Genomic DNA, 22,850 nt, shown 5'->3' with positions numbered 1-22,850 from the left:
AATCTGTTGCTTTTATAAACAGAAGAAATCCTTCAGTTTTCCATTTGAATTTCAGGTTTATTTTTTGTAGCTTATGCTACATGTGTATAAGTTAAAATACAGCAACTGGAAAAGTAGTAATCTGTCACTGAATCACAGTAAGAGAGAACTTTAAGTGGATATTGTTTTCTCTGTAAATGGCAGTGTGGAGCTTTAGATTTACTGCCTGTCTGTAATGCAAAATCAAACCTATGCAGCTCACAATGTTATTTTTTAAGAATTGGAATCCCAACACAGACCCTCAAAGTCACTCTGGGCACTTGTCTTCTATTATAATTGCAAGAAGTTTCTTCTGGTCAGAATGTATGTATAGCAATACCTATGTTTGATATGACATTCCTAAATTAAACCTTTAAAAAAATTAAAGTATTATCACAGTAGTTTACACATGAGTTATTGAGGGCCCTGTTTGGATCTTAGGTTGTCCTTCCTACTGGTAGTAAGTGAGAAGTCCAGAACCCAGGCTCAGAGATACACAATGTAGTGAATCTGCAAGCTTGGCAGATGGGAAAAATTACCTTTTTTACTTGTCAGCTAGGTGACTGATTTGAAGATAGCAAGAGGCAATAAAAAGAAATTCCATAATGCATATTTTTGCTAAAGCAGTTTTAGAAAGAACTTGCACTGGGGAATAGAAAAATTGGTGGCTTATTGGGATGGCAAACAAAATTATATTAGAGTCTCCTGACTAAATGGAGGGATTGTTAGTGTTAAACATCACACAGTTACAAAATGGAGTGCTAACATTTCTTTTAGATGACACTGGACAAACCACCTTAAAAGAAAATTGATACCATTTAAATTATTTGAATGAAGTGGCCAGATTTCAAAAGGTACTCAGCAGCCTACCACACCAGGACTGGTCTTTGGTACAGACAATGCATGATAATTTTCTTACCCCGCTATCAGAATCCAGAGCGTGTGGATGGATATTCATGCCTTCCATCCATTTTAGAACAGGTATCATGATTTCTATAAGATGCTAAGTTGCCAGACAGGGGTTGACAGGGTTATTTGTTAGAATTTGCTTCTTTGCATTGGTAAGTCTTGCTAAAAAAGAGTCTCTGGACTTTCAGAATCAGCAATGTACAACGACTATGTGTTCCTTAACAGCATTACACACATCTTGTAACCAAAAGCTTTCAGAGTCCTACGTAGTTTTAAAATTTGGGAATATTCCTAAGTAATCTTCTGACACGCTTTACTGTGTGAAACTAATTAGCAGTTGAGTGTTTAGATCAAACATTTTTCCTGAATGGGAAAGATTAAATTTACAGAGCAGGTGGAGTAGGAGGGGGAGCTGGACATTGTCCTAACAAAAGGAGTAAAATAGGTAGGGATACAAGAGTAAGTGACAACCTGAAAAGAGCAACACATTGAAAACAGATATAGTCCTGCCCTGCAGAGTGGTCATACTAAATTTTCACCTTTATGCAGTTGTAATTGTAATGTACAGGACCTTTGACTTTTAAGTATGTACACACATTTTTCTTTTGCATCTCATGATTTAAAAGGCAAAGTAATATTGTAAACTGGCTAATCTGGAAGAGAGCAGTAAGCCCTAGAAAACAGTCATATTTTCTTCTTTTATTCTTTCCTTCCTTCCTGCATTCCTGCCTTTTTCTTTTTTTTTTCTTTCTTTCTTTCTGGAGATTCAGATGGAGAGTTTCAAACATACAAACTAAATCTAGCTACCCATTGATTTTAAATGGGATTTAGGCACCAAAGAACTGCCCTTTTTCACTTTAAAAAATATGTTCATCTGTTTTATCTTGAACAGACAGAAAGAATGATAACACTGACTGTAAATAAGCAATTTTAAATAGACTATTTACTTCCTCTTTAGGCTAAATTCTGTCCACAGATAAAGTGCATGACCTCAGGTGAACCCAGGAAGTTTTATAGGTCTTCATCTGGGGAAAAAATTGTCTCTGAATTCAGATAATTATTCTGTTATATGTAAAGTAAGGAAGGGTTAGGGTTGCAGGAAAGTTAGGAAGTTAATACACTTGTATTAAACTTTATGTGCATCTGGAGTTCCGTATAACCTCATAATAAATGTAAAAGTATGGAATTAATCCATTTATTCCTCTGCAGTTTGCAATAGGCTATATAGGCCAGTAGTTAGTGTACTGGATTATGCTGTATTTACCTACTCAGATTCCAAATTCTTAATCTAGACATCCTTTTCCCTATTCTTGTCTAGCTAATTTATTTTTATTCTAGATTGATTTCAATAAAATAACATACTCATCCCAAAAGCTGACTTACATTGATTAGACAAAGCCTGAAGGATGTACTTCCCTCATCAAACCTACAGAATATCTATTTAAAACATTAATTTTGTCTAGTAACAGTCACTTTTGTTCTCAGAACACATAGTTAACATGAATCAGATATTGCAGGTATGTTATTGTTCTTAAAGTTTTCACAAGGAAGGTCTAATTTTCTTCAGAAAATCTCGCAGTAATCACTGTTGCTGGAAATGCTTACAGATTATGTGTGTCAATATTAGACAGGCATTTGAGGTGGTGACATATGATTTACAGAGGAAGACTGAATGAACCATGACTACATTATATGTCAAATGTTCACATGACAACTCTTCTTCAGCAAAGTGCAGGCCCAAGCACTGAACAAGGTTTCTTATGCAAAATTGTTTATAAATAAGAACAGAGATTTCCTAAGCTACATATGAGATGTAGACATGATGCTTCATACATTTATTAGATTAAAAATAATTCAAGGGCTTAAATGTACATGTGGCATATGGCTTAATGATACTGATAAACCATATTTCACAGTTTATTAGTTAATGTGATTACTAGCAATAACCTAATTGGCATATGTAGGTAAAGTTTTCATGTTGGGTATTCACATAGCTGAAAAGATACAGAGAAAAGATAAAAAGATAAAATTTCTAAGTTTTTTAAAAGCATAGAATTTAACTCTTACCTGTTTGCCTCCTGACAATCATGGTTCAGTCCTGAACACAGGACTACTTGTGTCTGACAATAAACTATTCTAACTTGTAAGTTATTTGATGTCCCTGTATATCTTGCCATAAGAATTCTCCACAGGTTCCAGTATGTGTATAATCATTATTTTCAGGTAACTAAAATTGCTGCTAAGTAGGTACCATCAAATGAAATTCTTCAGTTATTGAATAAGATTTCATCCTGATCAAACAAGACAAATTTTGGTAAACAAATCTGTGTCATTTAGTAGAGTCAATACACTCATTCCAGTTTGCAAAGCAGTAAATGATATCATGAATCCAGAAATGTATAAGGATGTTAAAGTAGCCATTGACAAAATGCTGCTTTTATGTACACAAAATGAAATATAATTTAATGCTTTATAATCAGTAATTATATATTTTTAAATTTTATAATTAATTTTATATAATTTCCAGGCAGAAATGTTCTCCGGAAAGAACGTTCTGGTGTTCTCATGTCAAGAGTAAAACTGGAGCTTGGAAAAGGACCTAAGATCTTCAAAAGCAGACTGAGATGCAGACATCAAGTCTCACTAACAGTTAAAGTGATGAATATGTAACTGATATAGAGTCTTTAGAAATTTTTGAATTTCTTTAACAACAAAACAGCGAATGTAAAAATGTAAAAAGTAGATCCCTGAGGAGGTTAAACCTTGCTCTCCTGAAGTCCAGGGTCACAATCTTACATTTTGCCCTGTTTCCTCCTCATAAGATCCTGAACTCTACCATATCATAGTCACTGCAGCTAAGGGGCTGCCCCCTACCTTCACATCTCCAACTAGTCATTCATTAGTACAAGGTCCAGCAGCACACCCCTCCTTGTTGGCTTCTCCACTAACTGTGCCAAAAAAAGTTGTCATCAATGCACTGCAGGAACCTCCTGGACCCTGTGTGCCTGGCTGTGTGATCTTCCCAGCAGATATCAGGGTGGTTGAAGTCCACCACGAGAACCAGGGCTTGGGACTGAGAGGCTACCGGGAGCTGTCTGAAGAAGGCTTCATCTACCTCCACTTCCTGATCAGGTGGCCTGTAGCAAACACCCACAACAGGGTCAGCCGTGGTAGCCTGCCCTTTAATCCTTACCCATAGGCACTCAACTCACTCTTTGTTCAGCCCTGGGCAGAGGTCCACACATTCCAGTTCTCCTGTGAGAGAACTGCGCTCTATTGTTCTCTTGCTGTTCTCTTCTGTTCTCTTGTAAAGAGCAACTCTACCACCTTGCCTTCCTGTCCTGTCTTTTTTTAAAAGTGCGTAGCTTTCCATGATAGCATTCCAGTCATATGAGCTATCCCACCTCGTCTCTGTGACTGCAATGAGATAATAGCCTTGTGACCACATGCAGCTCTCCAGTTCTTCCTGTTTGTTACCCATACTAAGTGCATTAGTATACAAGAATTTCAGGGAGCTGAAACACCCATTGCTGAAATGCTTAGTCATTTTGCCCCTCTCTGCCACTTACTCATCCTCTTTCCCCAGTACAACTCCTTTCAAACTATGATTTCTGCTTTTTCCTTATCTCCCTCATTTATCTTTTTTCTTGGTGATTTTTCCCAGATCTGCTTAGATCTCCTTACTTTTCCCACCATCTGGCTAGACAGATGTTACTGATACCACTGAGTGAAAACAGCTGTTCAGAACCTGATTTTACCTGTGGTTCTCATTCTCTAAGGGACAGGAAATTCTGAAGATCAGGACAGATGAAATGATGTATGAAACAAACCTTGATGCTTTAGAGAAAACTGATGTGGTATAAACATTCTGCAATGGCAATGGATAGGCCCAGCATAAGCAGAAATCACATGAAGATAACATATAAGTTATCAACTACAATGGGATAACTATTAACTATTTGGTAAATTAAAGGCAGGCTGTGCTCTCTGTCTCTTGGCATCTCCAGAGGTATGAGATAAAAAGGAAGTACAACTCTGACCCAACACAGCAAAATGGATGTGAAATGAAACAGTTTTTTCAGCAATAATTGAATAGACAGTTGTTTCAGCAACAGAATAAAAATTCAGAATACCTGTGTTAAGTATATGCAACCTGACTTTGTTCCCCATTTGATTTGCTTTCTGCCTGCTCCAGCACAATTCTTGCTCCAGTAGGGACCAAGTCCTCACAGCCCTGGACTCCACAAAGTGTAAGAGATGCATACTCAAACATAGCCTGCTTAAACACTGATGTAATCACACAAACTGTTCAACATGATGTGATGAAAGCAGTTTATCAGAATGTTTTAATAATTAAGACTGAGATCCAGGATGTTTAGCTTTAGATCTCTGAACCATTCTGGATATAGATGTAGTCTGTCGTATAAATCTTATTTATAATGCAGAGCCAAATAGACAAAAATCTTATAAAACATCTCACCAGATTCTTCAAATTCACTGTTGTATGCATTCCAAGTTTCACTTATGCGTAGCAGATTTTCTTCCATGGCTTGAATGTCCATGTAGGGACAGTTGCACTCTGGGAATTTGGGGCCACACTGACACCAGCAGTCATTGTCCTTGCAGATGAACTCCCCCTCTGAATTGCAGGCAATATAGCTCAGAGCTGCCTGGACAAAATGTTCTTGAAGATACTCAGGGAGGATGACTTGAAGACCTGAAGGAAACAGAGTAAGTACTGTGTTATTAAACCCAAATGTATATTCAAGTCAAGCAATTTCCTGTACCTATATAACATGGTAATAAATAAATAAATAAATAAATAAATAAATAAATAAACAAACAAACAATAAGCTAATACTAAGCTACAAAAATAAACTATATCGTTTACTTAGGACAATTTACATATATGTCAAGCATTTGCACTATGTCATGTATTTCCTTACCTAAGAATTAATTTCAGATATATACTTTACACTCCTGTCTCATTATGGAACATCCATTCCAGTAGATAGTAACTTGTGTTCCTCACATTGTATACTAGTGTAATTTCTTTTTTCTTTTACAAACTCAGCTGTAGAAGCTATTCAGTAAGGAAACATGCAGATGAATTACAATACTGATACTATGCAGCTAATACAAATTCTGGGAGTGCTGGAGGGAAAGCAGCTTTGAAAGACAACAGTGAGAGTAAAGGGGCTGTATAACCAGAAGAAAAGAGGTTTGAAGACAAACATTTCCATTCTGTATTGGACTTGTTTTCCATGTTGGCTTTGACGTAAGTAGGTATGCCTGAAGTACAGAAATGTCTAAATTACTCTGGTTATTTCTCCATGATTCTGTAGACACAAACTAAGAATAATCAGAAAATTGAACTGTAGGACATTTTAGGAAAATAAAATTAAAATAATATTTCATTTTGTAAAACATCAATAAATAATGGCCTATTTTCAGCAAGGCATTGCAAAAATATGTGTACAATGATTCGTTATGACCAGTAACTGTGTCAGTTTGAGCAAAATCAGATAAACATCAGTTTTGTTATTGATTTTTTTTGAGTGCATGCATTTATAATGTGGTTTACCCCTATTTCATCTTTCAGTACTTTAAGCAGACTTTGCAGGATGGGACTTCATCCATCACCACAGAAAGTCCTCTGAATACAACATGCATTGGAATTAGCTCAAATCAGGTGTTATCAAATAGATGTTTACACTCCTACAGGATTTCAGAATGCTAAGAGACAGTTAGCTGGATGTGCTGGGTAGGGCTATAAAACCCTAAGAAACAGAATTCAATCAACTAAAACTTTAGCATGGAGAAGGGATGGAAGATGTAGCTACCATATTGTTTAAAAAATTAGCATGCTATGTCCCAAATCCCTTTGCAAACCATTTTCACACTTCATGACAGGTAGAAGTCTTATAAAATCATGTTTCACATGTATCAAAATGTATGTGGTTCAGATGTATCAGAACCACAGAGCAGGAAAATTAAAAATTCAGAATGTCTGTGACCAGAAGTTTATTCATCTGAAAATTTTTACCACTGTTAACATGATTTCACTGATGGGAATGAGTATTTTATACAGAAGCATTGTAAATTAATTGTAGCCATCAGTCCTTTAGCTACAACAATAGTCAGAAACAAACAAACAAAAAACACACACAGCAAGATTTTTGATTTATTACATGTAGCTATATTCTGAAGTAAAAATAATTTTTCAGGAACCAGTGGGGCTTATTTGTAGGCCAAGTAATTTCTCAGCATATTAAATGTTTATTTATGATAAAGGGTACTTGGACAATTTCATACAGATTTATTCCTAATTTTAAGGTAAATAAAAAAAAAATAACAGTAATTTTATGACCTTTCCAAGTAGAAAGCCATATTCAAATGCATTATAATATTGCTAAAACTGTGTCTGTTTGTGCTTTCTTCTGCATCATATCAAAACTTGTAAAACTCTTGACTATACTTTTTAATGTACCGGTATATTTGTGAAAAACCTTGGTATTATGAAAGTAAAAGAAAGCCCAGATAAGCAATCCCACCTTGTTCAATTCCTACATAGTAAGCATGAAATAGTCTAAGCAGTTCTGACACTAAATTTCTTGTGACAATTTAATGGCATGTGTAAAACTGTTCTCTGACTGATGTGAGGATTGATTTCCAAATTTTAACTTAGAAACATTGTGCAAATGCTGCAGACCATTAAAAATGGCTTTTTTTTTTTTTTTCCTGGAGATATTTCATTGCATTTCAATAAAAATGACAAGTTCTTTTAAAAAATAAAAATCACATATATATAAATATATCATCTGTGAAATCATTGTTTGATTTAATGGCTTTATACCGATTCTCACCTTCTGGAAAGAGAGAGGAAAAGCAAAAAACAACCCTCTCCTCCTTTCCCCCCCCCCCCAAAAAAAAAAAAAAAAAAAAAAAAAGGATGTATTAGACAAGAAGATAATCTTTCCCAGACAATCTTATTAATCAGCAACAACTTCACACTATATGTCCAACTGAGATATGAACCAATAGTAATTTTAATTACAGCTGGAAATAATTGTGAAGCTACCTGTAAAAGCAAATTGACAACCATACTCTTCTCTTCTTGTATATACACGGGTATACACAAAAACATCAGTTAGTCTGTTTTCAAAATAATAATAAAAAAGTTGTTCATGTTACATTTGTGTAACTGAAACAAACAATAATTAGTAAGGTCCCTAGAGGTTCACTTTCAAAAATGTTTAGGTGCCTAATCTGCAATTTGGGGTACGTATCTGTTGGAATTAACAACAAATAAATTAGAAATTAATCCTCTTTATATATATATATAAATATATATATTCACTTTTTCTTTTTCTTTTTTCTTTTTTTTTTTTTTTCTGTTATGTGAGATGTCTAAACTTCCAGATTTTCTTAAAAGTCCCAGAGGAGCCTTTGGACTCTGCGTTTGTTCCAGTGGGATGACTGCATGATGTATATGCCACCACTCAAAATGTGCAAAGCAGGCTGAACACATTAAATGTCATTCCCTGCTTGGTAGAATCCGTGGGAATTCAAGCTTTGTAAAAGGTGAGCAAGTCGTTGCTAAATAAGGCTGTAAAATGTTAACATTATTCAGATTATTTTCTGATGGGCACAGAAATTGCTTCTATTTCAAAGGCAACATGAGTTACTGACATTTCTTTCACTTTGCCTAGAATATACTTATTGGGGAAGGAAAAAAAAAAAAAAAAAAGAAAAGAAAAAAAGAAAATGACCTTTCATGAGGTGGAAAAAATAAAAACAAATAGTGTGATAAATGTCATCCTGTTCCAAAACAGATTAATGAAATTGTACCTACATACCTTGCAACTGAATCTTATTTTCAGGACTCTGAACCAGAACAGAACTGACAGAATCTAGGTTGTCATAGTTACTGCAGCCAAGAGGACCAGTCCGCGTTTCTGTTACCTGATGGTAAGGGAATGGAAAAGCATTTGCTGCATTATTCAAAACAGACTGAAGAGTTCAGAAGGTTGTTGCATAAAGTTTCCCTTTAATTCAGCTGTCTGTACATTTCAGACTTAAGGTGAAATATCTCATTTTATATATGACAAGTATGATTGTAAATGTTTTACCAGTACAACAAACTTTGGAAAGTGCTATTTCAATAGCAAGGAATCACTACAAGTGACCAACAGTCTACAGATGATTTATTTCTTCATAGCTATAGAATTAATTTAATAAATATGGTTCATAAAAATGCAGACTATGATTTTCATTGATGAAACTTGTGCACATGGCAGCTCCCTGTTGAAATCATGAAAAAACTTTGATTTCTTCTCTATAGCACAGCAGGACTCAGAAGTAAAAATACTTTATGAGCTGCGCTTACAATGGTGATGCTGGGTTATCTTTCATCTGGGAAAGATCTAAAATAAGATTAGATGTAAGACTCTAGACATCCTGCCTACTGTAATCACAGAATCAATGACCACAGGATCAAAATACATCTAAATTTATCAAAACAATATCACCACAAATAAAGCTTTGTGTTAGCAGTGGTGGGTTGTGTTTGGCAAGATGCAGTTTGTTAAATGAGTAAATACATTATTAATAATAATAACAATAATAAAGGCAAGTGATTTATATACTTTATGGAATATTATATATGACACTTAAGTGTCAAAAAAAAAAAAAAAAAAAAAGATTAGAAAAGCTAACTTCTTTTTAAATGCCATAATAAGTGAAAAAAATAGGGCCTAATCCAGTTTCTCTGCAATTAATTGCGACAGCTGTTGAAGCTCTTTAGTGATGCCCAGAGGGCAGGCTGGCAGCTCCACAGCCAGCCAGGCAGTGTCTCAATGGCTATTATAGCTTCTATAGGTAGCTGAGGAAAAATCTCAAATACTTAGGACAAGTGGGTATACCAAGATCTCACTTTTTTTAACTGGATTGGATGCTGTAGAAAATTCATGGCTTTGGAATTCCTTCCCCTTTATACCAACACCAGAAAGAAAGAGGACGTTGATTTGCTTCAGCTCTGAATACTATTCTTTATTTCAGGTAGTGTATTATACCCTGAATCTCCTGGAGAATAAGTCTAAATTACGGGGTCAAAGAGCTCATTTCCAAAATTTACGCCTCCACTGAGCAGCAAACATCTAACATTAACTCTTATGAATAGAAGGAAGCCTGCTATTTAAGCAATCTGTTTTTAAAGGAATATGGAGATTTACAAAAATAATTCATGAATGATTATGTTGTTTAGGATCACTCAGTGGTCTTACAGTGTCTGTGCTACCACCAGCATGTGTGAGTGGCTGCAGCTGGATCATGCAATTTCTTAAACTACTGAGATTATCTATACATTGTTTAATATTTTCCTAGCCCTAAAATTTTCATAAAATAAGTGTGAAATCTTATGCTATCCCAAGTTATTGGCCCCTTTCTTTTACTCTGAACTAGTATTCCTGAGAACTGAGAAGGATTTTGTAATGCCATCAGCCTGTGGGGAGAACACGCTGAAATGATTTCAGCCAAATCTGGTAGCAAAGTGCTAGCCATGCAAGGAAATAAATGTAGTCAGGATCTCTACTCCCTGCCCAAATTTGGCAGTGTCTGGTATTTATGCCAAGGCCAGATTTACCTCGTTTTTTTGCTTAATCATCCTGAATCAACATAAAAATTCTTGCATGGGTATCAGATTTGTGTGGGACACAGCCAGAACAACAACTTTGATTTATCGGTGACCCTCCAGGCCCTTTCCCTTCTCCCAAGTGATCAGAGTTTCATTCTAAAATCCCATTTTCTATAGTATCCTCAGCCCATATAAGGAATACTAAACTGTTCATATAGTATCAAAGACAGGCATCTACATTAAATAAGATAAATAACCAGAAGAAAATAGGAATGAAGGTAGTTATAAGTTTTATCCTATTTCTGAAAGATTATGCTAAGCATTTATCTCTGAAATTCTTTATATAAAGATCCATTTATTTTTGCATTTTTTTTAATTATTATTTTCAATCATTTGTTTATAAGGCAATGCAATTCATGAATTCATCTGAAATGTAGGAACTATAAAGACAGTTTTACAAATTCCTATTCGTTCTGTTTATTCTTATGCTTCCTGCAATTACAAAATAAGAAAGGTTAGTAAGTAGTTGTATAATTATAATGTCTCATTTTTTTCATGAAACATCAGTCTTCACTTGGATGATGCAAAACACAGATAGCAATAACCATTGTTTTGATTATGGAAGTGACAACACTTGGTGTATCTTGGTGTATCTAGGAAGCAGAGGGGAAATACATATCATTACAAGGTGCTTTTTTTTTTTAAATTGTTTTTTAAGGACCAGCCATATAAAATTTCTGATTCAAATGAAAATTAAATATATGAGAAAAAAAAAGAGCAGGGTTAGATTTTGTTGTGGACATAAACTCATGGGAAGGGCTATGTTGAGCTGACAGGCACTCATGCTCATTGTAGGTAAGCAATAAAATATTGTTTTAAAATAATAATAATTTAAAATAATAAATAATGATCTAAAAATAGAGCAATATAAAAGGCCTTTTTCTAAGCATTAGATTTTCACTGAAATCTATATATTTCTATTGTTCATCTTTTCAAAGTGCTCTAGCCTTCTTCTGTCTAATCCTTTTCTCTGGTACTTTAAACTTCTGCATACAGATCATATTGGAAAAAGAAAATAGACTGCATAGTTCGAACATAACTCCAAACCCCAAAAACAGTTATAAAACAGCCAAACTCCAGCTTTCCATGGATGGCACTTCTAGTCAGAGGCCAAAGTTACATAAATCATATTATACCCTGCACAAGCCCTACTCAACAAAGATTGCAAATTGGATTACATAAGAAAGCTTCAAATTTCTGGCAAGTTATTTGATCAAATGAAAGGATTTTATTTTGTGGAAAATCCTTTAAGTAGAAAAGTAGACTACAAGGGGGAAAAAAAAGATGGGGGGGGGGGGGGGGGGGAAGGGAGGTAGAATCCAAATGAGTTAATTCTGTCTCAGTGCAGGTGTTACTAAAATCACCGATAATTTTGCATTTTCTGTCTGTCAAAGGAAGAAGATACAATGATAGAAGAAGCATTGGAAAGGAATTGGCACTTCTTTAAGTATGTTCCAAACACAGAAGTATGACTATATTCAGTTCCAGGATCACAGCTAAAGTGTTTTGTCTGAAGGTGTACAATAAAAGCTAAGTCAAAAACAGGAGAGGGAAAGGTAAAATGTAAATATTGTATGCTAAGATGCTAGTATAGTCCAGAAGTGATTGCAGATGAATAAAGACAAATAAAGATGAATAAAGAACACTGATTTCTAAGAGCTTGATCCAGAATCTGTAAAGGACACTAACTCACAAAGCAAAATACAGCAGAACAGTTATTTAATAATGAAAAACCCCTAAGAACCAGTAACAAAATATTTGACGTGAACCAAGCAAGCTATTCTCAAGTGCCTTGTTTTCAAAGATTATCACAACACAGGTTTCCCTGGGCAGCAGGATTTTCAGTTCCCAGAAATAAACTGTAACATGTGGCATTAACGAGATAAATGCCTACAGTTTTCAGTCAGTTAAAACTCATAACCATGGTGATAATGACCTGATTATAAGTGCACTGAGTATGTACCTCCCAGCGCTGCTTAAGGGCTGAATTCCTGTGATATCAGTGGGTAGTATTTCCCTGGGAAACTACTTTTTTTTGTCCGTGATAATTAGGCCTACAGAAGATTCTCCTAATAAGAATAAAATATATTTCTGCAGAGCTTTTTTTTTTTTTTTTTTTTTTTTCCCCAGGTGTTTTCTTTCAAATACACATAGCTAATATTCTTATCTACATGCCCATCCAGAGATAGTAGGCTGTCTTACATAAAGGACTGTCCTCTTTACGAAGACTCTTTTAAAATGTATTTGGCTTCTAAGGAAGATAACTAAGCACATAAAGGAGAAGGAAACAATGCTAGTCACTTCAAAATAGGAAGCTGCATTCATATTCATATTACCCTCTTTAATATTTTAAACATTTAAATAGTGACTTAGGAAATTCCTCATATATATGTGACACCAGTGTTGGAAGAAGGTATCTTCTGAATGACTGGTACATATAGAAGAATGAACAAAGGCATATCAGGAGAAGAAACCCAAGGAAAAAGACAAAATTGGAGTGATTTAATATTTTGGAGGATCATCTGACGAAGAGGAAGAACTTTTTTTATGCAAGGAAGCTAATTGTTAGGTAAAACCAGATCCTGCCACCATCACTCACTAAGTTCTTTCCTTCATAAATCATTCAGTGGGATTAATTGCATAGTAACAGCGCTTGGCAGTTCCTAAAATAATTGGAAGTCCCCAGTGTAATTACACATTATCAGCAATCAGACAGAAGAGTTAACCTAGACACAATGGCGTCCATAGTCCAGTAGTGCTGCAAGGCGGCAAGGATCACTTAATGGTGGTAGGCAAAGGTCTGTAAGGGATAAATCATACCTGTGAGCTACAAAACCAGGTGTATATATGACCTTGATAGGGAACAGAAGAGTCATGAGGGGCTGCCTGGCTGGATGTTATCACAGCACATATTTTTCATCCCCTATTGTCTTTAGAATTTTTCTGTATGACTCCCTGTCAACCCTACCTTAAGGACTTGTCTTCCAGCCCATGTTTCCTCACCTTGTCATCCCTGTACATTCAACTCAATACTCATTTCACTTTAAGAAAAGTTGATCACATGAATAAGACCTAACTGTATTTTCTGTTTAGAAGTGGCTCTCCTGCCAATGCAGTGGGGTGGTTTCATGCTGATGGACAGCTAACATCCACCCTGCTACTCTCTCACTTCTCAAAAGAACAGTGGGAGAAAATATTATGAAAAGAGACTCATGGGCTAAGATAAGGAGATCACTCACTAATTATCATCATAGGCAAAACAGATTCAGCATAGGGAGCTTCATATATTTTATTGTCTATTACTAGCAGATTAAATAAAAGGAAACTAAAAACCTTCAATTACCATCCACCTTCTTCTACTTCCTCCTTCCAGGTGGTACAGTGGAATAGGGAATGGAGGCTGTGGTCAGTCCATAACGCTTCGCCTCTGCCACTCCTTCACGGTCACTCCCTGCCCCTGCTCCACATAGGGTCTCTCCCACAGGATGCCATTTTAGGAGTTTGCTTTTTGTTGGTGGTAGGCTTTTTTGTTGTTTTTGTTTGTTTCTTTGATTTTAGAATTGCTAGTATTCTAAAGCAATACCTCATAGGCATGTGACATTTTCAATACATTTTCCATCAGCTGTCTTGTTAGTATAAGACTGACTTTTTAATTTGATGAATCCACTAACTGAGACAATCTGGAATCACTACCATCTTAATTTTCTGTCAACTGATGTTATATGACATTGCAGAGTCAGTAAACTTGATGTTTCAGCAAATGAAATAAATTGCAAAATGTTCATTAACCAGGAAAAGTGGAATAAGAACTTCTTTCAAATTTGGAGGGAAGGAGACAACTTTCAGTTTCACTGAACACAGCAATAAAACTTCCCATGAGATCAGCGTAATCCCTCTCACTCCTTTCTTTCTCTATTCTCAGGAATGTACTGTGAGCTACGCTGCTACATTACAATGACAAAGAATTGAAAGGTATTATCCCCACATTAAACATTAAATACCTTGGAAATCAGAATATTTTATGAATTGGAAATGAACTCAGGCTATCCTAATTCTGTTCTGTTTTTACATTCTTATAAAAGATAATGATTTGGGGGAACTGTTTAGTTTTATCTGATACAGAGCAAACACTTGTAAGTTCAGTTCTATTTTCCACTATTTCAGACAACAATTTGTTAACTGCTAATTGCAGGAGGATGCACATGAACATCGACAAACCTTTGAATCTATGCTATGCCACAGGAAAGTTAGAGAAGAAATGAAGACATTCAGGAATGCACCAGCTTTGAGCTACCAAAACATATGTAAGTTAAACAGCTTTCTAAAGATAGCTGGGATAGAGGTGGGGAAGGGAAGGAAAAATGATTATTCCTTATGCTGTTCCATAACAATGGCTCTGCAAACTTTGCAACACTTCTGAGGCTCTAGAACTTGAAGCTGAGGAATTACCCCAACTGAAATTGCTGGCAACATTGACAGTTCTGACATTGGAGCCACAATCTTCCCTTTTATTCCCATGTATCTTTATCTGAAACAACAGGAAAGCTCCCAGAAAATTAGGCTGTCTGGGCAGGAGTGCCAAAATCTTTATTACCTGCACTTCCAGGAATCAAGGGTTGCATCAGCCTTACAACAGATAATGAGGATAGGCATTCTCATTGAAAGAACAAGTCATTCTTTTTAACAAGTTTTGAGGAATACATGAGAGTGAAGTTCTCTTATGGAGAAGTAAGGGACTTCTTAGTAAAGATGCAATAAACGCTCAATATTTTATTTTTGTTTACATTTAGATACTTCTGCTAACCCACATCTTGAATGAATGCTGCTAGGATTTTTTAAGTATAGCATGCTCCCTAGCCCTCACTTCTTTTCCAAACATAATACAATTATTATATAAAGCACAAAAAAAGCTCCAAAAAATCCTGGGATGCATAATGTAAAGGGACATCTTCTGTCTTTATTTAGTCCAACTGCAAAATCCCATGCAAGGACTTCCAAAAAGGATTAGGAATAGGATTTATATCTTCATTGCTGAGTTTCAATATACAATGCTGAGGATACTGGGATTTTTCATTGTGTTCCCGTTAGTTTTAAAATGATAGAACAATTTGGAAATTTATAAGACTCACAGATATTGTCACAATCACAGTTGAATGGACAATTATTGTCTTAGGTTGGGAAACTATACACAAAAATATAAAGTCTTTCTAGAATCAGAATACAAAGTCAAAATATTCCTTTGTGAAACCACAGAAAAAGGTCAAGATTAATAAAACATTATTTCTGCATAATTTTTACACATTTTACCTTTTACCTGTGGTCGGTTTTAAAAATTATACATATTATATTTTCAGAAAAAAAAAAAAAAGTATTAAAAAAATTTATTAAAGATATTAGAACTTAAAAATAACATCAAAAGAAGTAAAATCTTCAAGCTCAAAAATCAAAGTAAGAATAGGTTAATTAAGATCCAGATTTTCTACAGAGATCTTACCTAAGATTAAATAGTTCAGTACAAGTTTAAAACTTATTTGCAATGTCTTTGGTAGCATTATTAAAAATTTACTAATTTAAGATATTCCCAAATTTTATATTTCCTCTTGTCAAATGCATATAAACTACAGAATTATTTTTGCTGGCCATAGCACTACAGTTCCTAACATTCAGCACCTCACATGTGTTGACATCTGCAAGGACATTTTACACATCTACTTTATTTTACCATACTCCAGTCAAACTACCCCTTTTGGGGTTGTCACTGTAACCTCTCAAAAAAAATCACATTACTGTCCATAATATGCATGTCTACTGGTTTGCTCTCTATGTAAAAACTTGCATGTTTTTAAGGATTTATTTTTAGGTTCTGTCCTTATTATTTCTCGCCCATTTATTCCTTCTGGTAAATGACTGCAACACATTTGCCCTTTCTGATTCATCATTAATGATTAGTCTCCATTTATAGTTTTGTACAATTCTTATTTTTATGTGACAGTTTTTTACACTTTTTCCTGCCCATCAACTTATCAATTACAACTGATCTATAGTTTAATCATTAAGCACCTCTCAGATGTTCAAACTAAAGGGAAATTCTTGGCTAAATTTGTTGTAGAAAATCAAAGCAACTTTATGTTAAAGTTCTTAACTTCATTTAAATTGAAGTCTCCTTTTTGTTAGCTGAACAGTTTAGGTTTATTGTTCTGTAACTCTGACTAATTGTGCTGTTCCATTACTATTGTGTAATTTAATGTTTGGGGAAAGCAAATACTCAGCCTTTAAATCCCATGGATTTATGTAAAGACATAGAAAAAACACATGAGATGGGAATCTGATTCCAAATTTTGCTGCAGTAAATACATATATTGCTGACGATACTAAACTGGGAGGAGCTGTTGACTCTGTTGAGGGTGGAAAGGCCTTGCAGAGAGATCTGGAAAAATTGGAGAGCTGGGCAATCACTAACCACGTGAAGTTTAACAAGAGCAAGTGTCCGGTCCTGCACCTGGGACGGGGCAACCCTGTCTATATGTATAGACTGGGCGACAAGACACTGGAGAGCAGCCCTGCAGAGAGGGATCTGTGGTTGATAGCAAGTTGAATGTGAGCCAGCAGTGTGCCCTGGCAGCCAGGAGGCCCAACCATATCTTGGGGTGCACCAAGCATGGCATTGCTAGCCAGTTGAGGGAAGTGATTGTCCCACTCTACTCTGTGTTGGTGCGGCCTCACCTCAAGTACTGTATGCAGTTCTGGGCACCACAGCACAAAAAGGATGTGAAACTGTCAGAGAGGGTCCAGAGAAGGGCTACAAAGATGGTGGAGGGCCTGGAGGGGAAGATATACAAGGAGCAGCTGAGGTCACTTGGCCTGTTCAGCCTAGAAAAGAGGAGGCTGAGGGGAGACCTCATCGTGGTCTACAGCTTCCTCACAAGGGGGAGTGGAGGGGCAGACACCAATCTCTTCTCTTTAGTGACCAGTGGTAGGACCCATGGGAATGGCGTCAAGCTGTGACAGGGGAGGTTCAGGTTGGATATCAGGAAGAGGTTCTTCACCAAGAGGGTGGTTGTGCACTGGAACAGGCTCCCCAGGGACCTAGTCATGGCACAAAGCCTGTCGGAGTTTAAGAAGAGTTTGGACTACCCTCTCAGTCACATGTTCTGAGTTCTGATTTTTGTGTAGACTTGTCTAGAACCAGGAGTTGGACTTGATGATCGGTGTGGGTCCCTTTCAGCTCAGGATATACTATGATTCTATGATATATCATGTATAACATATTGATACAGATAATATGATTCTTATTCAAAGTAGTCTAATATGACTGGCCAGCTTTTTCACTACAAAAATTATTAGAGATTTAAGACTTGGAAATCAAATCTCTGGCATTTATGTTTTAAAGTAAATGCATGTGTTGTTTGGCAAATATTATTTGTTAGGGAAAATATCAAAAAAAATATTTATTATTAATTGCACTGGAAACTCAAATACCAAATTGGCTAAAAATAGTAAAACACAAAGCACTAAGTGTTAAATCTGTTTTGAAGTGTATATGCTTGCTGATATTTTCTATGTCATTTAAGTGAGTTGAAGGAGCAATGTTCATACTCAAAACAAATGTAAGCATTTATGAACTCTACCCTAATTGCAAGACTCAGAGTACTGGGTTCTTAATTTGATAAATGAGCTTTTATATCATCCAAGCAGTTTTGAGGACTTCATTTGTGGGATTCTCACAAGATACAAGAAATATCAGTAGCATTTGTCTCTTTGTCACCCAAGCAACATCTGAATTCACTGCAGGGTGGGGTGTTAAGGAAAACCTTGGTGGATTACATAAAACAGCATAAATCTCCAGTGGTCTGAAAAGTAAAATTTGTCATTTATTATGATTAATCTTCATATGTAAATTACTCATAGAAACTTCTCCCACAGAGTTCCTATTTCTGTTCCAGCTGCCAGTCTTCAGGAAGAACTGTCAGTGTTTACAGGCTTGTTTCAGACTAGTCATAGCAGAGAAAGCACCATCGAAGAAAGAGTGTAAAAGAAGGCATTTTATTTATGATACTAACTCGCTATGTTATCTTTCTGCAATCATGAGCTGATGGTAAATAGTTGACAGTAAATACACTGAACTTTTCTTTGAGGCTAAATTTTATGACAATGCAAATATTCACACAGTTCTAGATCTCTACTGTGTCTCTACTGATCTCTGAGTCTCTACTGTGAATCATTTAGTGTAATCATTAATTTTACCTAATTTAAATTCAGATAACATTTTTTAAGCAAACAGAAAGCTTGCTGCTATGGTAGTAAGCATGGCTCTTGACAAATAAATAAATAAATAAAGATTCGGAAAGGTAAGGCATAAAGGAAAGAAACAAAATTGCAGTTGAATTACTATTTGAAAGAAAAAAAAATGGTAAAAAATAAACTAACTAATCATAAACTCAGAGCAGTTTTCTCTAAACAGAATAAATTCCCCCCCCCCCCTTTTTTTTTTCCTCTGAGATCTAGTGTTTTCTGGATAATACCATTCTCTTATTGCCTTTCTGCTATTGATTGGAAAGGAGAAGGATCGAATCCTAATTTCTCAGTTCAGCTGAAATTTATTGGAAATGTGAGTTGGTACTTGTGTTTTTGTTTGTTTGTTTGTTTGTTTGTTTGTTTTTGTTGTTTTTTGTGATGTGGTCTTTCAAATTTAGTTTGTCAAACTAATTGGAAAAAAAGACCATTTATTTCAAACTTAAGCCATGTCATGTATATACAGGTTAAGGACATATATGCCAGTATAAGGACTGGGAAGTTTTTGGTTATGCTCAACCTTAAATATAGAAACTTTTAATGTCACTCCAAGATTTGAAGATTGTGGAAACTACCTTTAGCAAATGAGAACTGGAAAAGATGTAGGAAACAAACTATATTTTCTTGGTATCCCTTAAAATTTCAATGCATATACAAAAAATCTTACAGAATAAATGCAAGCAAATCTATCCAAAACTGCTCAAATATCTCTAATTTTACTGTAACAAAAGACCATTGTGAAATGGAAAAACAAAGAATCAAAAAAAAAAAAATCTTGGGAGGAAGGAAAAACAGTTGGGTGGCAAATTCCTGTATAGTCATGCCAATATCCCATATTGGCATATGAGATATCAATATCTCATATATTGAGAAATATGAGATCCTCCCCAGTATAAATCAACATTAAATTTGATGGAACATTGTGGAGTTGTACCCTGTTGTTTTCCATGTTTCTGACAGTGAAAATACCTTTGCCCCATGGCATTAAGGCTGTTTTCATCAAACTCCTCTGCTAAACCTTAACCCATTCACCATCTATAAAGACATGAATGAACAAACTGACCACTTTTTAGAAAGGTTCAGATAGTGACTGAGTGATCCTTGATATTCTTATTTGATGAAATAGACAAAGAGATAATATTAATATGCAGAATACTGCTCTTAGACTTAATCTCAAGGGGCAATGTTATCATGACAAAGTGGTGTGCCTAGATGAAAAATCCTTCAAATCAACCTGATTTGTGGTAATAGAAGGCCCTGCAAAATATCAAGGCCCATTCATTAGGCCTTGGATGCGGACAGATATTTCATTAATGAATTCATGTGCAAAAATTGTTTGGAGTACAGAATCTTGTCCAAGGACTTGTTTCATTCATTTCTTTCTGAACCTGATGTAAATGAGAATACCTAAAGCAAAGAATAATGTCATAAAGACAAGCGCATTTCTTCAACCAAAAAAGAGACCAAAAAAAAACCAAAAATAAACAAACAAAAAAAAAAAAGATCTTGAGCATGAAAATCTAGAAAGAAGTTCAGAAGAAAAAGAAATAAAAAGAAAAAAAAAATAAAAGGGAAAAAAAAAGAGATATCATAAGATATAGTATAGAACTGCTTTTACTATGTGCTGTAGGCACTTGCTAGCTTCCTATATTTTCATCAAGACCAGATCTTCTCCAGTGTAAATTGACACTGAAGTCATTGACAAGCTTTATTAAATTATCTTAATTAACTTTGCTAATTGTCTTACCATTTTAAGCTCCTGATGCTGTGGAGTTTAAGAGTTGTAATGCATGAGTTATTTAACTCAAGAAAGAACAGCATAATATTTTACTCCTGTGTTTGTGTAATATAACAACTGCTTTCTACAAGATTATTTTTAATAGATAAATTTATATGGCCAAATGAAAAAATTTCAAACATAAATTAAAAATCAAAAAGCACAGGTCCTCATGTATATTCTAAAAAAACAAAACAAAACAAAACAAACAAACAAAAAACACCACACATTTTAACATTATATAAATTTTGCTATGCTTTATGTGTATTTAGTGTATGCATTTCTTCCAATGATATGTATGGCTCAGTATTGCCATGAGTATTGTATTTCAAACAGATAACCAGATTTATAATAAATAACAAAGATTTATAAAAATAATAAAGTCTACTTAAATTCACTAAAATAAGATGGAAGAAAAAATATTAATGTACCTCTTCAATCCATTTCCTCTATTATCAGTACTATTTTATCATCACTTTACACAGTAAGTATTTAATTAAAAGACAAAGAAAAAAAGATGGAATGATTTTTATTTTCAAGGCTTTATGTACTTTGGAGAAGATATATTCCTTACAAATCTGCATACTAGGTAGGACACTGTATACCAGTGTCCTCTACTTTTAGGATTATTAAAACTGTTAGAACAAAATGAACTAGTATAGCTAATATGTTATAGTACATATTATTATGTATTATTATATATATTATTATTTTACTTTTCAGGAAGCAAATATCAAAGGTAGAATACTGCAGCTCCCTGCAAGAACATGAAATGTAGCTACTATTTTGTGGGAATTAGAGTGTTAATTCTGATAATCTGAAGAAAGAATATGAAAACTGGTTTGATAAATTAGGAAGATGATGGTTGAATTTGAATGGAAAAAAACCTGATATCGATATTGATTTGTTCACAGAGAAACCTTGTTGACTTCATTGACTTCTATGGAGCTTATTTATTGTGTAAGATTGCACAATGCAAAATTACAAAAAAAAAAATTTTTGAATGCTTGATTCAGCAAACAAATCTGTAGAACAATGATGAAAACACCATCACTTCAGACATTAAAGAGCTGAAAGCACAGTATAGCAATCACTTTATACTATAGAAAGTGTCCTTCCTGGATGAGTTTTTTTCTTAACAGCAGCTTCTGCCATTGCATATATTGATGTTGTAAACATTATAATGCATTGCTTGCATTATATAGTTTTGCTGTAAGAAATGTAAATCCGGCTGTAGTACCGTGTCAAGTCCTGAAGATAGAAATAATTGTGAATTGCATGAGAATTCAATGCTGTAAGTCTACTAATCACTTGCCTCTAAAAGATTTAAACATGAAGGATTTTTCAGAGGTGTTTGTATCATTAAATTAATAAGATTCAAGAGGAAGACTAGATTCAAGTTTTAATTATAAAATCTAAAAGCAAAATACATGAAAATGTATTTGTAAATTTATGGAATATAGAATTTATAAGATATCTATATCTCCTCTCTTCTCTCCTCCCCTCCCCTCCCCTTGCCTCCCCTCCCCTTCCCTCCCCTCACCTCTCCTCACCTCCTCTCCTCTCCCCTCACCTCCTCTCCCCTCACCTCCTCTCCCCTCCTCTCCCCTCCTCTCCTCTCCCCTCCTCTCCTCTCCTCTCCTCTCCTCTCCTCTCCTCTCCTCTCCTCTCCTCTCCTCTCCTCTCCTCTCCTCTCCTCTCCTCTCCTCTCCTCTCCTCTCCTCTCCTCTCCTCTCCTCTCCTTTTTCATCTTGTCTTTTGTTGTTCTCCTTGTTCCTCTCTTGATTAAACTACATAATTAATTTAACAAAGGTGTTCAGTTTTTTATGTTCCATTATGTCTATTCTTGGTATATTTTATTTTATTCTACTTTATTTTTATTTATTTTATTTAATTTATTTTTAAGACTGAAGAATAATTATCTAAAGTCTTTCCAAAGTATATATCATAACATCTCCATTATGTGCAAATTTGTTCCTTTGAGAGCATCTCATGATGTCACCAACTAGCTGGCAATGTTAGAACTTCTCTTACTCATTACTCCTCTATATGCTTTATTGAAAATATATTGAAACAGTGTAGTCTGTGTTAGAGGCTGCTAAAGCATATCCGTTTATGATTGTCATGTTGCAGCTGCTGTGATGCATGGTGTCAATTACG

General features: G+C 35.1%; 1 protein-coding gene across 2 annotated transcripts in view; it reads right to left on the bottom strand.

Moving 5' to 3' along the window:
* Positions 1 to 22,850, bottom strand: part of BRINP3 (BMP/retinoic acid inducible neural specific 3) — a gene marked incomplete at its 3' end in the record, with an annotated part of 206,172 nt that overhangs the window by 45,670 nt on the left and 137,652 nt on the right. For both annotated transcript variants that reach the window (XM_082766539.1, XM_082766540.1), the window contains 2 exons: positions 8,787 to 8,892; positions 5,408 to 5,644 (listed from right to left, as the gene is read on the bottom strand). In XM_082766539.1, the coding sequence (XP_082622665.1) occupies positions 5,408 to 5,644; positions 8,787 to 8,892 (343 nt within the window). The remainder of the gene's footprint in view (positions 1 to 5,407; positions 5,645 to 8,786; positions 8,893 to 22,850) is intronic.

Source organism: Aythya marila (assembly GCF_965140915.1).
Source record: "Aythya marila genome assembly, chromosome: 8".
NCBI classification, from domain to species: domain Eukaryota; kingdom Metazoa; phylum Chordata; class Aves; order Anseriformes; family Anatidae; genus Aythya; species Aythya marila.
This window is presented reverse-complemented; position numbering and strand designations above follow the sequence as displayed.